The sequence below is a fragment of the Girardinichthys multiradiatus genome, chromosome 18, assembly GCF_021462225.1.
Source record: "Girardinichthys multiradiatus isolate DD_20200921_A chromosome 18, DD_fGirMul_XY1, whole genome shotgun sequence".
In the NCBI taxonomy this organism is placed as follows: Eukaryota; Metazoa; Chordata; class Actinopteri; order Cyprinodontiformes; family Goodeidae; genus Girardinichthys; species Girardinichthys multiradiatus.
Window position 1 is genome coordinate 51,059,928 of NC_061810.1, and position 16,540 is coordinate 51,076,467.

The window sequence follows — 16,540 nt, forward strand, 5'->3', positions numbered from 1 at the left end:
TTAATATTCCATCAGAAAACCGCTCAGATGTTCGTGTTTGTTTCTCCAAAAGAAAACATCTGAGGAGGTTCAGTTCAACTTTCATTTGTTCTGAGTCAGTTTGAGCTAGAAGTTCGGTTCTGTGGTTCATTTAAAGTAAAAACAGCTTAGGTTCAGTTAAGGTTCCACATATTTTTATAATTAGGTTTATTTATGAGACCAAAACAAAAAAAAAGTCATTTCAGGACATGACATAAAGGCCAATAGATCCATTCAAATCCATTTACATTCAACCCAATAAGAAAAAGGTTCTTCAGTATCACAGAAAGTTTGGTAAAAGTCAAACCAGCCAATCAGCTTGAGGATGATGATCAGTGAAAAAGACAAACTAGCCAATGGCATCAACTCTCCTCTTGGATAAGCATGTGGCGACAGTGGAGAGGAACCACTGCCTTTAAGCAGAACCAGGACCAGTATGAGCGGGCACTGCTGCAGCCTGCAGGTCTCAGGGCAGGAAACAGAAACATGATTAAACCCTGTAAAAACTTTTTATCCACCTCAAAAGAGATGCTCTGCAGTGGAGTCCAATGTCTGTCTTCAGGCGCTGGTGTCGTCCTGCCCCTGCTCCAGCACACAGTTCTACAGAGGCCCGGGAATGACATGTTGATTGGACTCAGGAAACATCTGAAACATGCAGGACATCATCACTGGGCTCCACTGCTGCAGCTTTGATGTTAGACTGTTCTCATTCAATCAGAATTATTGTTTAAAATGAATCCATATTTGTTCTTTCACAATAGTTTATTAAAAGGAAAATAAAATGTAATAAAACCTCCTAAAGCTTTGTGACACACCTGAAGGCTTTTATTGTGAAGGCAGAGCCAAGAACTTCCTGTATGTAAAATAACAAAACCTCCAGACATCAAAGGATCCCTTTCAACATGTCCTACCTTTCATTTCCGGTCTGACCTCAAAATAAAAGCAGGAAATTATTGAATTCCTTCAAAATAAATAAATTTGCTTTCAGAAAATTAAAGATTTTCTCCAAAAATAAAGATGATTTTTTTATTTATAGATTGTTTGTGAGGAAAACAGAATAAATAAAACAATGAAACTGCAGAGGGAAGTCGGTTCATAATCATAGATTATTGGTCTTGTGATCAGATTTGATTTAGTTTGCTTGGCTCTCAGCCATTTCAATTAGAAAGATTTTGACGGTGCATTCAGGGATCTGGATCTGATCAGAAGTTTAACGCCTGTCTGCAGATTCCTGAGGATCTGACCGGATCAGTTAAAAGATCCCGACTTTCCCTCCTTCAGATGGTGAATTTAAATCAGTCGGAGTGTTTCACAGTGAAGCAATAAGGCTGCTCTGGTCTTCAGGTGATGCTGGTGTTCAGATCTGGACCTGAGGTTCAGTTCTGATTCTGGATCAGAAACAGGTCAAGGTTCAGACATTGAGGACGAGGCAAAGGGAAAATTTTCACACTAAATTTTTCTCATCCATTTGTGAGCTGCTTATGTTCTTACAACCTTGCGGCTCAGCACTCAGCACTCAGGCAGAACCTTCAGAACATTCACATTCAATTCTAGTAAGTTCTGCTGTTTGCGAACATGATGATGAAGAAGGAGGAAAACAGACTATAAACTGTTCTGATTTTAAACCATTAAGGGCCTCAGAGGCCTTCATGGTTGTCATGCAGACACGTTGACGTCTCTCAGCGCCATGGCAGCGGTCGTTCCAGCAGCAGAGGCGGTTGCCGTGGTAGCTGGAGCTTGAAGTGGCGAACCGGATGGGGAGGAGCCAGCCACAATGGGTGGTATAGGACTGTTCTGATTGGTCGGAGCCGAGCTGCTCGGGAACAGGATCAGCTGCAGTGTCCTTCTCAGGTTGGGATGCAGGCGACGCTGTGTCTGGTAGAAGATCTCCACGGCAACGCACTTCATCACCCCAGCAACCAGGTCCTCGTAGAGTGGCACAGTGTACATCCTGGAGGTCTGCAGAGGGGAGAGGCAGAAGGTGAGGGGCTGGTCTGGTGGTACGGTGCTAAAGGCAGATCGGCAGACGCGCCACCTCCTGGTGGATCACATTTATCTCAGCAGGTGTCTTGATGCCTGCCATCAAACCACCAGATGACATCATCAGGTCATCAATATGAAAACCAGAGATACAAACCTCTTCTGTTTTACTACTTCCTGTCAGACTCAGCAGTGAAGCACAGAAACTGCTGAAGTTAAGTCAACATTAATCTTTACATTTAAAGAGAGAATAAAATCTATGCACCGATCTGCTGACATTATTAATGTGCACATTCAGGACAATGGACCTTCGTAATAGTTTGAGTAATACGGAAATGACACAGGATTATGTGCATAAATAACAGGTGAAGAACGTTAACTATAAGAAGAGGGTGGAGAACATGTTTAGGTCCAACGATCTCGACCAATTTCAACATTCATGGTTTTACGGAGGAGCTTCCTGGTTTCAAAAATGAGCCCTCAGCTGTTACAGAGAAAACTCATGGAAGTGTTTCTAATCTTTTTAAAAAGACCAAAGAGAGAGATAGTCCAGGTCCTGACAGCATAGCGGGTCATTTATCCAGTCACTGTGCTCTGCAGCTACCAGACACTTTGTGTTTCTTCTTAACAGGTCCCTCCAGGGTCAACGGGATCCTCGGCTCTCAAAAGACTCTGTTATTGTTCCTACTCCCAAAAATCAGGCTTGTTGAGGAGGTCCTGGTGTCCAAAGTCAAAGATCATCTGGACCCACTGAAGTTTGCCTACAGGTCAGGCAGGGAGCTGTAGAATGCTTTAAAGACTCTCTTAATTATGATTTTAGGTCATCTGAAGGGGGCACAAACATTTGAAAGATTGCTTTTTATTGATTTTATCCCCATATTTTAGCAGAGATATTTTTATGGCCTCGTGTTGGCTGACAGACTTCTTAACTGTAAGATCTCAGACAGTGAAAGTCAACGGGGTTCTCTCTGAGGTCTTCCTCTCCTCTACTGGGTCTCCCCAGGGCTGCAATGATTGTGGCAGCCAGCAGGCGCACCGTTTGCTGATGATTTTGTCATCTTGGCCCTTCTCCTGATCACGGCCAGGCGTCAGGGACTTCACTAAGTGGTGTGAGTCCTTCTTTCTAAAGATAAATGTTTCCTGAAATTATGAACCAGTAGAAATGTCTGGGAACTGTCTGGCGATGTTTGAAGTCCATGTGGACTCACTCTGTCTGGAGGATCATCAGCGAATGTATCTTTATCAGAGGCTTCGTGGTTTTAATGCGAATTCTACTTACTGAAAATGTTTGAATTCTTGTTGAATCAAGTCCTTATTACCTTTTATTTTTATCTGTTGGTTTGATCTTTTTACCTGCAAAAACAGGACCAAACTGTTGGGAATTGTCAGGGTGTTCAGCAGAACTGCTGGTACATCCTTAAGATGTCTCATTGACTTGTACCAGAGGTGAAAAAGGCCAAGCAGATCCAGCCCAACTACTGCTGCTTCCATCCAGACGCAGATATCTGCTGCCACTTTGGACTAATAGACTAAAACTTAAATTCATTTCTACAGTTATTCGATTTTTGAATAATTTAGTGTGATTTTGGTGCTATGTTGCAACTGAGAGTCCAGGCAGAAGCTGCAGACTCAAAGCTGCACTGGTTCCGCGATGCATTCATGCAGAATGCCAACACCCAGGAACATTACAGCCCACGGGCCACATCCAGGACGTTACATGTCCCAAACGGACCCGTGGTGGTCAATAGAAAACTCCAAATCAAACATGCATTGTTAATTCTCTTGGGACTCTGTTGTTTCTCTGTGGGGTTAGCTACACTAGCACCCTCCTCTGATTGCCAAGCTCTGCTCATGCTAGAAAAAAAGAAAGACTGATACAGAAAAAAAGATTTTAAAGAGCAAACTGACTTCTGAGGAAACGCTGCAAAATATTTCATCATCAGGATTTCAGTTTGTGCACTGATGACAGGAGTCTCTGTTGGTTATTTCCAGTTACCATGAATTGACTCTTTGCATGTTAATAACATATTCAGCCTGTTGGATGGAGTCTAACGGAGACAGCTGATGGAGCCCGACCTGCTGAAGGTCACAGAGAGAGGTGGATAATATCATCCTAACATGCTGCAGTCCTGCTCTGAACTGCTGATTAGTGTAGCAGGAGGCTGTGTGGAGAACAGACAGCTGTTCTAAGGAATTACAGCCTAAAAGATAATGATTCATTAATACTCTAATTACTCTCACGTGTTTGTGCAGGAAGGCTCGGACCCGCGGCAGGTCGGGGTAGAACGTGTTCCTCACCACCATCTGCAGCCAGCGGATCTGAATCTCAGCGTTCAGGCTGTCGAACAGCGACGAGTAGCTAGCAGAGAGACTCGCTATGACCTCTGAAAACACACAGTCGGAGATCAGTAACCTGCTCGAACAGGGGGTGGCGCTGTTGGTGACATTATAAGAAGTACCATGTGGCAGCGGAGAGTGGTCCAACATCCGGTCCAGGAACAGAACCACCTGGAAGGTGCTCCAGACAGACAGGTCAAAGGTGGCGAGCGCCTGCTGGTCAGGTGGGTTGGCACTCCGCCACAAGTCACACAATTCCTGGACCGGCCCTATCAGAGCGCCCCCTGCTGACAGGTCTGGCTCAAAGGGTGGAGGCCCGCAGCCACTTAACCAGCGCTCAAACTCCAGACCTGAGGACAGGAAGTGATGTCACGGAGCAGGAAGGGTAAGACATCAACGTTGGTCAAACCAGATTTACCTTCCCTCTGAGGGACGGCAGCGTCCTGCAGTTCCGGGAAGTACCGCAGGAAGTAGGCAATGAGGTCCTGAGCCACCACGCTCTGAAACTTAAACTCTGAGATGTAGTCCTGCAAACACACATTCATCTTTCTGTCCTTATGAGGACATCATGCTGACATGCAGTCATTTCTGTAGCATTCACCCCGACCCGGAGCTCAGCTCAGGTGCCAACCAGGTAACATTTGGCCAATGGATCAAGTACAGTATATAAATACAGATTCATCATCATTCCACAATATCAAACCCTTTAAAATGTTAATGTTCTTGATAGAAATCAGAGTTTTGACTTAGAACTGCTGAGGTTTTGGTGGGAATATTTTACAGAACTAACAACTTTTTATCTAGTTAAAACATGAAGGTAATCTAGATGGTGCAGAATTTTTATACCTGAAAAAAGCTTGCTGTCCAGTAAACCATGACGTTCTTCTAGATAAACCTCAGAAGATACATTTCTCACAACAAGCTCTTCATCAATTGCACCCCTACTTAAAAAGTACGAAACAGTGAGTTCCCGTTCAAAGGATGAGACCAGCTTCTCAAAGCTGTAAAAAGGATCTGTCTTAGGACCACTGCTCTTCTGGTCACATATTTGTGAGTTACAGGTACATGTCAAAAAATGGAAATATCATGAAAAAGTTCAATATTTTTTCTACTTCGTTTCAGAAAGCGAAACTCATGTATATTTAAGACGACCCTGTTTTTAAAGGGATCCACATTAAGGACGGTTTATGGTAATGAAACAGCGGACTAATTTCAAAGTTTGTCCATTCGGATAAATCAGTAACTTAAACAGAGACATATCTTGAAACACTCCAACTTACACGGCTTCTTTCTGCTCATAATATTTTCAAACAGATTAGTGTGTTTTTCTCTTGGGTCTCATTTGACTGTTAGTTTGAAGTGTTTCTTTGCATCTGTAGTTTGGTTAACCTTTTAAAGCCAAATCAGGAACTGGGCGTACAAATTACAGGACCAAAGTTGCTTATTTAATAAAAGTAGAATTATTTCACATTCTGAGTAGAATTAGACATAGAGGAGCTGCTGAACACAGAGCCACAGCCTGCTGGTTCCAGGTTTGAGTTAAATTAAAGCTTAAATCTGTGGATTCCTTCAGCTTCACCCTGATTTCTAAAACCACCAAACCAGCAGGTCTGAGTCGCTGCACATGCTCTGTGTTAACGAGGGCTACATTCCTGCTAGATGAGCTTCTGGTTTTGCAATGATTCTACAGAACAAGGTTCAGATCCAGAAATGGAACGCAGCCCTTGATAAAACTCCTGTGCTGTGAAACTGGCCACTCAGAGCCATTGATTCCTGCTTTATATGATCAACCTGATCAGGATAAATGCATGGAGTTAAAATCAGCAGCATAAATTCAATAAAGTTTCTCACATACGCTGACCTTAAGGAAGCTGTCAAAGCGTCTGACGTCCCCACTGAGCTCGGACAGGTAAGACACGAAGCAGAAGCCTTTCTCATAGGTGAACAGGTTCATCAGTGTGCTCGGGTTCACACCTGCAGGGAGGAGGACACTGTTGGAAACTTGCCTGAACAGCTTCAGACCACACCTGTACAGGTGTTGGACAATGAAACTGAAACACCTGGTTTTAGACCACAATAATTTATTAGTATGGTGTAGGGCCTCCTTTTGCGGCCAATACAGCATCAATTCGTCTTGGGAATGACATATACAAGTCCTGCACAGTGGTCAGAGGGATTTTAAACCATCATTCTTCTTGCAGGATAGTGGCCAGGTCACTACGTGATACTGGTGGAGGAAAATGTTTCCTGACTCGCTCCTCCAAAACACCCCAAAGTGTCTCAATAATATTGAGATCTGGTGACTGTGCAGGCCATGGGAGATGTTCAACTTCACTTTCATGTTCATTAAACCAATCTTTCACCAGTCTTGCTGTGTGTATTGGTGGATTGTCATCCTGATACACGGCACCGCCTTCAGGATACAATGTTTGAACCATTGGATGCACATGGTCCTCAAGAATGGTTCGGTAGTCCTTGGCAGTGACGCGCCCATCTAGCACAAGTATTGGGCCAAGGGAATGCCATGATATGGCAGCCCAAACCATCACTGATCCACCCCCATGCTTCACTCTGGGCATGCAACAGTCTGGGTGGTACGCTTCTTTGGGGCTTCTCCACACCGTAACTCTCCAGGATATGGTGAAAACAGTAAAGGTGGACTCATCAGAGAACAATACATGTTTCATATTGTCCACAGCCCAAGATTTGCGCTCCTTGCACCATTGAAACCAACGTTTGGCATTGGCATGACTGACCAAAGGTTTGGCTATAGCAGCCCGGACGTGTATATTGACCCTGTGGAGCTCCTGATGGACAGTTCTGGTGGAAATAGGAGAGTTGAGGTGCACATTTAATTCTGCAGTGAGTGGTTCGTCCTTCTTGGTGGTCTGCTCTTACTGGTGCAACGTGCAATCAATGAAGACTGGCTACCAGGCTGGTCCAATTTAGCCATGAAACCTCCCACACTAAAATGACAGGTGTTTCAGTTTCATTGTCCAACCCCTGTATATATATGTGTGTGTGTTTACCTGGCTCAAACTTGACCTGCAGCTTGCTCACAGGGTTGCTGTCTCCAAGGAGACGCAGCTGTCTGTGCAGAGCGTCCAATCGAACAACAGTTTCCAGGCAGGTGAAGGCCTCACCTGAAGACAGATGGCCCAGAGTGAAACCATGATTCTGAAAAAATCTGTAAATTAGAACTGAAGCCCCGCCCTCACCATAAGCCTCTGTGGTGATCCTCCGCTGCGCGTATGTTGCCAGGCCTTCACTCAGCCACATCTCCTCCCAGGTGGCGTTGGTGACAGCGTTTCCAAACCAGCCATGCGCAATCTCATGGATGACGTCGATCAGCAGGAACTCGCTGCTTTCCAGAATAGATGCGATGATAAAGGTGAGGCAGGGGTTCTCCATGGCAACGATGGGGAAGGAAGGGGGAAGGAAAACGATGTCACACCTGAGGAAAAGCCCCATCAGCACCGCCTCTCATGTTAACATAAAGATTCATAAAGTTTCAGACTCACCTGCCCCACAGATACTCTCCAAACAGGTCCTCAGCCACCCCCAACCAACGCTCCACGCTGCCCCCTAGCTTCTTCACAGCACAGGACAGTAGACATGGCTCCGCCCACACACGACTCCTGCAATCAGACCAGACAAAGACACGAAGTTTGTTTAAGCATATTACAAAGAAGTACATCGTGTACATTCTGAAAAAGTTCTAACTTTTTCAGAATGTACAATTTTTATATTATATAGATTTATGACAAATATTATATTTCTAGCTGTATACATTATATACATTATATATACAGTAAATACCAAAAGTTTGGACCCACCTTCTCATTCAAAGAGTTGTCTTTATTTTCATGACTATGAATATTGTAGCTTCACACTGAAGGCATCAAAACTATGAATTAACACAGTCAGTCAGTCATTTTCTACCACTTCTTCCATAGTGGGTCACAGGGGAGCTGGTGCCTATCTCCAGCAGTCTATGGGCGAGAGGCAGGATACACCCTGGACAGATCACCAGTCCATCGCAGGGCAACACACAAACAACCATTCACACACTCATTCATACACCTAAGGGCAATTTAGAGAGACCAATTAACCTAACAAGCATGTCTTTGGACTGTGGGAGGAAGCCAGAGTACCTGGTGAGAACCCACGCATGCACGGGGAGAACATACAAACTCCATGCAGAAAGACCCCAGGCTGGGATTGAACCCATGACCTTCTTGCTGCAAGGCAACAGTGCTACCAACTGCGCCACCGTGCAGCTTGAATTAACACATGTGGAATTATATACTGAACAAAAAAGTGTGAAACAACTGAAAATATGTCTTATATTCTAGGCTCTTCAAAGTAGCCACCTTTTGCTTTGATTACTGCTCCACACACTCTTTATATTCTGTTGATGAGCTTCAAGAGGTAGTCACCTGAAATGGTTTTCACTTCACAGGTGTGCCCTGTCAGGTTTCATAAGTGAGATTTCAAGCCTTATAAATGGGGTTGGGACCATCAGTTGTGTTGTGCAGGAGGTGGATACAGTATACAGCTGATAGTCCTACTGAATAGACTGTTAGAATTTGTATTGTGGCAAGAAAAAAGCAGCTAAGTAAAGAAAAACAAGTGGCCATCATTACTTTAAGAAATGAAGGTCAGTCAGTCCGAACAATTGGGAAAACTTTGAAAGTGTCCCCAAGTGCAGTCGCAAAAACCATCAAGCGCTACAAAGAAACTGGCTCACATGAGGACTGCCCAGGAAAGGAAGACCAAGAGTCACCTCTGCTGCGGACGATAAGTTCATCCGAGTCACCAGCCTCAGAAATCGCAGGTTAACAGCAGCTCAGATTAGAGAACAGGTCAATGCCACACAGAGTTCTAGCAGCAGATACATCTCTAGAACAACTGTTAAGAGGAGACTGTGTGAATCAGGCCTTCATGGTAAAATAGCTGCTAGGAAACCACTGCTGAGGACAGGCAACAAGCAGAAGAGACTTGTTTGGGCTAAAGAACACAAGGAATGGACATTAGACCAGTGGAAATCTGTGCTTTGGTCTGATGAGTCCAAGTTTGAGATCTTTGGTTCCAACCACTGTGTCTTTGTGCGGCGCAGAAGAGGTGAATGGATGGACTCTACATGCCTGGTTCCCACCGTGAAGCATGGAGGAGGAGGTGTGTTGGTGTGGGGGGGCTTTGCTGGTGACACTATTGGAGATTTATTCAAAATTGAAGGCATACTGAACCAGCATGGCTACCACAGCATCTTGCAGCGGCATGCTATTCCATACGGAGCAGTAATCAAAGTAAAAGGTGGCTACTTTGAAGAACCTAGAATATAAGACATATTTTCAGTTGTTTCACACTTTTTTGTTCAGTATATAATTCCACATGATTTAATTCATAGTTTTGATGCCTTCAGTGTGAAGCTACAATATTCATAGTCATGAAAATAAAGAAAACTCTTTGAATGAGAAGGTGTGTCCAAACTTTTGGAATGGACTGTATATATATATATATATATATATATATATATATATATATATATATAACAGAGCACTTTGTTCTCAGACTGCAGGTTTACTGGTGGTTCCTAGAGTCTCTAGAAGTAGAATGGGAGGCAGATCCTTTAGTTATCAGGCTCCTCTCCTGTGGAACCAGCTCCCAGTTTTAGTCCGTGAGGCAGACACCCTGTCTACGTTTAAGGCTAGGCTTAAAACTTTCCTTTTTGATAAAGCTTATAGTTAGATTGGCTTAGTTTATCCTGAGCTATTATCCTTATTTTTGACCTCCGTCTTCTTCCCTCCCTGTTGGATGGAGTAAGGGGGAGTCAGGTTTAGCCTAAACCGGCTCAGTTATGGTTGAGGTGCAAACACACCCTCCATTTCTGCTACCTGTATGACACCTTCTCTTTTCCAATGGTTATAATCAGTCTGACAGAGAGAGGTATCCCAATCCTTGTGGTTTTTAGTATAACAATGATCATCAGTGGGACCCTTTGTGAGGTTCCTTGAGACGACATTGTTGTAAATAAGCGCCGTTTAACTAAATAATCTGAACTGAAACTATCTCTGTAGTTATGCTGCTATAGCCTTAGGCTGCTGGAGGACATAATGACCACTTTCACCCTCTTCGCTACATTCTCACACTACTCTCCAATTTTGCATTATTTGCTGTTATTTCAGTTTTTAACTTTGTTCTCTCTTTTCTCTTCCTAGAAGCTACACCTGGCCTGGCTCTGTGTCTACCTGTGACACCTTTCTGGAGAGGGGCATCGTCCAAGCTTCTGCTGGCAACAACTTAATGCTCACCTTCTACAGATGATCCACATAGCCCTGTCTTTCAGTGTTTAACCCTTTCTCTCTCCTAGACATGGCTACTGACTGAGCTTCTACTGTAACTAACTCTATGTGCTCTCTTTCAGACTCTAACCTTGAAAACTGGATCAGAGTTTATCTGTTCTTTCTTTCTAGATGAAACGACTAAAGGAGCTACATCCATTAACATTTACTTTTCCTTCCCATAGAAAGTACTCCTGGATCAGTGCTTCTTTGTTCTCTTTGTGTCTCTGCTCTGTTCTCTCAAACCCCCAGTCGGTCGTGGCAGATGGCCGCTCACACTGAGCCCGGTTCTGGTTCTGCTGGAGGTTTCTTCCTGTTAAAAGGGAGTTTTTCCTCTCCACTGTCGCTACATGCATGCTCAGTATGAGGGATTGCTGCAAAGTCAACACCAGTGACTGTCCACTGTCTCTACATGCTCATCCAGGAGGAGTGAATGCTGCAAGTCACTGACTGGATGCAATCTGCTGGGTTTCCTTAGATAGAAAAACTTTTTATCCAATTTGATAAATAACTGAATCTGACTGAACTGTTCAATGGTTACGATTAATAGGAATGTATGAACCTGACTGTTGAGAAGAACCTTGAGACAACATGTGTTGTGAATTGGAGCTATATAAATAAACTGAATTGAATTGAATATATATATACATACATATATATATGTGTGTGTATATATATATCTTTCTTTTTATGTGTGTGTATGTATGTAGTAGAACTGTTGCTAACGTTAGCAACAGTTCTACTACATACATACAGTGGGGAGAACAGGTATATGAGACACTGCCGGTTTTGCAGGTTTTCCTGCAAATAAAATGCTAATCAATTACTTAAAAATCACTCAATGTGATTTTTCTGGATTCACTCACAGTTGAAGAGAACCTATGATAACAATTAAAAGTCTTCTACATACTTTGGAGGTGGGAAAACCTGCTAAATCTGCAGCGTATCAAATACTTGTTCTCCCCACTGTGTGCATAAATACATACATTTTAATTTTCTTGATAACAAAAACTTGGCAACTTTATTTTGCAGATTTCTTTAACAAATAATATTTAAAGGACAAAATGGATTAAAAAGTTTTGTTTTTGTGATCGACCCTGGAAAAAAAACATCAGAACCGTGAAGTCACTGCTCTCAGGTGTATCCAGGTGACCTACTGACCTCGGGCCAATGTCGACATGCTGCAGCTCTCCGGCCACCAGCGCCACAAGGTAGGATGGGACCGGGAACTCCATGGAAAACTGGAAGACACGATCCAGTTTGGAGTAAGAACTCCGGGATGCACTCATCAGAACCGTCACACCATCTGGAACCTGAGCAGGAAGACGATGATGACCGTAGAAAGTCATAAAATGTCTTCCTACATCTCCAAATATTGACTCTGACCATTGAAATGATTCATCTACAGCAGTGGGCCGGTGTCCTGGAGCGTTTAGATGGGCTCCTGGACCAACACACCTGAATCCTCAGTATGCAGTCAAATTCTCAAGAGTTCTGCTAATGACCTCATTGTTTGATTCAGGTGTGTTGAAGCAGAGACACATCTAAACGTTGCAGCACACCCACCCTTGAGGACTGGAGGTTGACACCTGTGATCTACAGGACATGATCAGACACATGTCCCACAGTCTCATCTGTTTTCCTGTCCAAATGTCGGCTCTGCAGCTGCAGAACAGAGTTTGGACAGAACCTCTGGAGTTTAGCTGTATTCTGGCTCAGTTTTCTCCTCATTGACTCCCCTCTGCTCTTTCTTTTAGGCTCCTCAATGGAAACTCAACCACATCTGAACAGAACTTTAAAAAAACAGCCAGAACTCACCCGGACGGCGGCCGTGTAGGTGCTCTTCACAGCCGGAGTGTCAAAGCACGGGAAGAAGGAGCGGTTACACACCGAGTGTCCCTGAGTGAAGACTAGAGGACAAGATTGACCGCAGGTCAGCTCAGAGTCCAGCCACCAGATCTGAGAACAGACAAACACCAACGTCAGAGGACAGGATCTCAGCCTCCATCACCTGACCTCCGTCCTCAGGAGAAGCCCTTCCACAGGAACACAAGGCCAAACAGCCAGAAGAACGAAGTTTCCTGCCTGAGTGAACCAGTCAGGGACAAAGATCAGAACCCAGTTCAAAACCAGGTCTAAAACAACCAAAACCAATCCCAAAACTTTTAAAAAGTTTAGATCCAAGTCTAAACCCACAATGAAACAAAGTTGAAAACTGTATCAAACTAAACCATTTCTAAAAACCAGTGGGACACCAAGTGTGAAACCAGTCTGAAGCCATATTCAAGGCAGGTATGAAACCAAGTCTGACAGGATATTGAGACAAAGACTGATGCCAGTCCCAAACCCAGTGTGAAACCAATATGAAAACTAAGTGAAGCCACATTGAAACCAAGTCTGAAATCAAGTCCAAAGCCAATCTGAACCCACTTTGAAAACAATCTAAAGCCATGTTGATACCAGTCTGGCATCACTGAGACTCTAGAACCTGATCTGGAATCAGTCAGACAGTAAGAGGATGTGTTCTGTGTGGTCTTACCGCCGGGCCGTCCGTGGTCGTGTAGCGGACTGTGATCTGGATCAGTCTGCTGGGTTTCACCGTTCCAGCTGGTAGGCTGATGATGAGCGAGGATCCATAGTCTGTAAACGGATCCACCCGGTATGTGAGGGAGGCCGGCTCCTCTGGCTCGTCCCCTGGAATCTTACAGTCTATGGAGTGGATTAACAGGGAGGGGTGGGAGTCCAGGATGAGGGTGCTGATCCCCGGCTCGACCGGAACCAGGTCCAGAACCAGCCAGCCGGTCATCTCCTTTGCTGCAAAGTTCAACTGCAGATCCAGGTGAAAGTGACGCAGCTGGAAACACCTGAAGTTTGATGCCGAAGCCACGTCCACCAAGGGGCAGGGTGGAGCACCAGGCCATGGACCAGCTGATGGCAGGGTGGAGTCCCCAACGCACCGACCCCCAGAGACCGGCAGGGATTTACGGCAGCAGCATAGCGAGGGGGAGGTCTGGGTGAGTTCTGCCATGTTGAGGAAAAAACTGAACTGAACCCAATTTAGACCTGGACCGAATCCCGCTGAGACCGGGAGTGAAGCCACCTAAGACATGGACTAAACCCAATTATGATCTTGACTTAACCTTTTTTTTTTTTTTTAGAATTTTAGATCTGGACAGAACCAAGACCAGACGATTTTAGGACCAGTTTAGGACCAGGAAGTGGGACATCTAAGACCTGGACTACTGGTTACCAGTAAACCCAGTCTAGACTAAACCCATTTTAAAGACTTTTAACTGGAACCCAGCCCTAGCAGACCGGTCGACTTTTAATCTGGTTTTACAAACCGAACCGCACAGGGACACAGTCAGCCTACAGTACTAATAACCAGTCGGATTCAACTCCCACAGAACTTTTTCCAGTTAAACTTTGGTCCTAATGCAGTTCAAGAAACTGGATCGAATTTAAATCCAGTTCTCCAGTCCGGACGACATTAAAACTCAGTGAACAGGTCCGACTGTGGTCCGACCTCGGGGTAAAACCTGAAGTAACTCAGCAGAACGGAGTCGAACCGCTTTGAGTCCAGCCTCAGGTTAAAGTGATCGAACCGAACTGGGTTACAGAGTTCCGTTCCCTTGACCCGGTTCCCGCACAGCGAGCCTCGGCCCCACCGACAGAGTTCCGGACCGTTAAGTAAAATCCATCAGGACGGAACCGCATCAGCACCGGCTCCTCCGCTCCCAGTCGGGCTCACAGAGCCAGGAAGGTTCCGGTGGACCGAAGCCAGAGGACAGAGTGTCCCCGGGGAACAAAGACCGACGGAAACCGGAGGACCGAGGACGACAAACAGGAAGTACCAGAAAGTTTCTGCTGGCCGCTGGAGGGCGCTGTTGAGGCGGGGAGAGGGGAGGAGGAAAGGCGCGGGGAGGCTGGAGAGACTGGAGGGGGAGTAAATATCCATCCATCAGTTCATCAGTTCATCCATCAGTTCATCCATCAGTTCATCCATCAGTTCATCCATCAGTTCATCAGTTCATCCATCAGTTCATCCGTTCATCCATCCATCAGTTCATCCATCAGTTCATCAGTTCATCCATCAGTTCATCCATCAGTTCATCCATCAGTTCATCCATCAGTTCATCCATCAGTTCATCAGTTCATCCATCAGTTCATCCATCGGTTCATCAGATCATCCATCAGTTCATCCATCCATCAGTTCATCCATCAGTTCATCAGATCATCCATCAGTTCATCAGATCATCCATCAGTTCATCCATCCATCAGTTCATCCATCAGTTCATCCATCAGTTCATCCATCAGTTCATCAGATCATCCATCAGTTCATCCATCAGTTCATCCATCAGTTCATCCATCCATCAGTTCATCCATCCATCAGTTCATCCATCAGTTCATCCATCAGTTCATCCATCAGTTCATCCATCCATCAGTTCATCCATCAGTTCATCCATCAGTTCATCCATCAGTTCATCCATCAGTTCATCCATCAGTTCATCCATCAGTTCATCCATCAGTTCATCCATCCATCAGTTCATCCATCCATCAGTTCATCCATCAGTTCATCCATCAGTTCATTCATCAGTTCATCCATCAGTTCATCCATCCATCAGTTCATCCATCAGTTCATCCATCCATCAGTTCATCCATCAGTTCATCCATCAGTTCATCCATCAGTTCATCCATCCATCAGTTCATCCATCAGTTCATCCATCCATCCATCAGTTCATCCATCAGTTCATCAGATCATCCATCAGTTCATCAGTTCATCAGATCATCCATCAGTTCATCCATCCATCCATCCATCAGTTCATCCATCCATCAGTTCATCCATCAGTTCATCCATCAGTTCATCCATCAGTTCATCCATCAGTTCATCCATCCATCAGTTCATCCATCAGTTCATCCATCAGTTCATCCATCCATCAGTTCATCCATCAGTTCATCCATCAGTTCATCCATCCATCCATCAGTTCATCCATCAGTTCATCAGTTCATCCATCAGTTCATCAGATCATCCATCAGTTCATCCATCCATCAGTTCATCAGTTCATCAGATCATCCATCAGTTCATCCATCCATCCATCCATCAGTTCATCCATCAGTTCATCCATCAGTTCATCCATCCATCAGTTCATCCATCAGTTCATCCATCAGTTCATTCATCAGTTCATCCATCAGTTCATCCATCAGTTCATCAGTTCATCCATCAGTTCATCCATCAGTTCATCCATCAGTTCATCAGTTCATCCATCAGTTCATCCATCAGTTCATCCATCAGTTCATCCATCAGTTCATCCATCAGTTCATCCATCAGTTCATCCATCAGTTCATCCATCAGTTCATCAGTTCATCCATCAGTTCATCCATCAGTTCATCCATCAGTTCATCCATCAGTTCATCCATCAGTTCATCCATCAGTTCATCCATCAGTTCATCAGTTCATCCATCCATCCATCAGTTCATCCATCCATCCATCAGTTCATCCATCAGTTCATCCATCAGTTCATCCATCAGTTCATCAGTTCATCCATCCATCCATCAGTTCATCCATCCATCCATCAGTTCATCCATCAGTTCATCCATCAGTTCATCCATCAGTTCATCAGTTTCAGTCTAACAACTTTTAATCCGTCTGATTAAAGTTCAATAATGAGTGAAAAACAAGAGATTAAAAACTTCAGCAATAAAACAGAAACACAGATAAAGGAACCTCCTCCTGAACCAGAACAACTCACTTCTTGGACAGAACCTCACAGCACAAACACATTAATTGTTACCTATCAAAAAAACATCCAGAGATATTTTTCATTTTCTTACACATTTCTGCAATCTGTCAGTATAAATCA

At 44.4% G+C, this 16,540-nt stretch overlaps 1 protein-coding gene across 2 annotated transcripts; it reads right to left on the minus strand.

Moving 5' to 3' along the window:
- Nucleotides 1–1,030: 1,030 nt before the first annotated feature.
- rnpepl1 (arginyl aminopeptidase like 1) lies at nt 1,031–14,545 on the minus strand. 2 transcript variants are annotated; one of them, XM_047390831.1, is made up of 11 exons: nt 13,219–14,545; nt 12,498–12,638; nt 11,841–11,920; nt 7,857–7,973; nt 7,554–7,789; nt 7,365–7,478; nt 6,197–6,309; nt 4,754–4,862; nt 4,458–4,685; nt 4,240–4,382; nt 1,031–1,977 (listed from the first exon to the last, which is right to left on the minus strand). In XM_047390831.1, the coding sequence occupies exons 1-11, from the start codon at nt 13,705–13,707 to the stop codon at nt 1,675–1,677; spliced, it is 2,073 nt and encodes a 690-aa protein (XP_047246787.1). In that variant the 5' UTR covers nt 13,708–14,545; the 3' UTR covers nt 1,031–1,674. The 2 variants fall into 2 exon arrangements, with proteins under 2 accessions (XP_047246787.1, XP_047246786.1); XM_047390830.1 differs by having other exon boundaries at nt 11,841–11,992.
- Nucleotides 14,546–16,540: the final 1,995 nt, after the last annotated feature.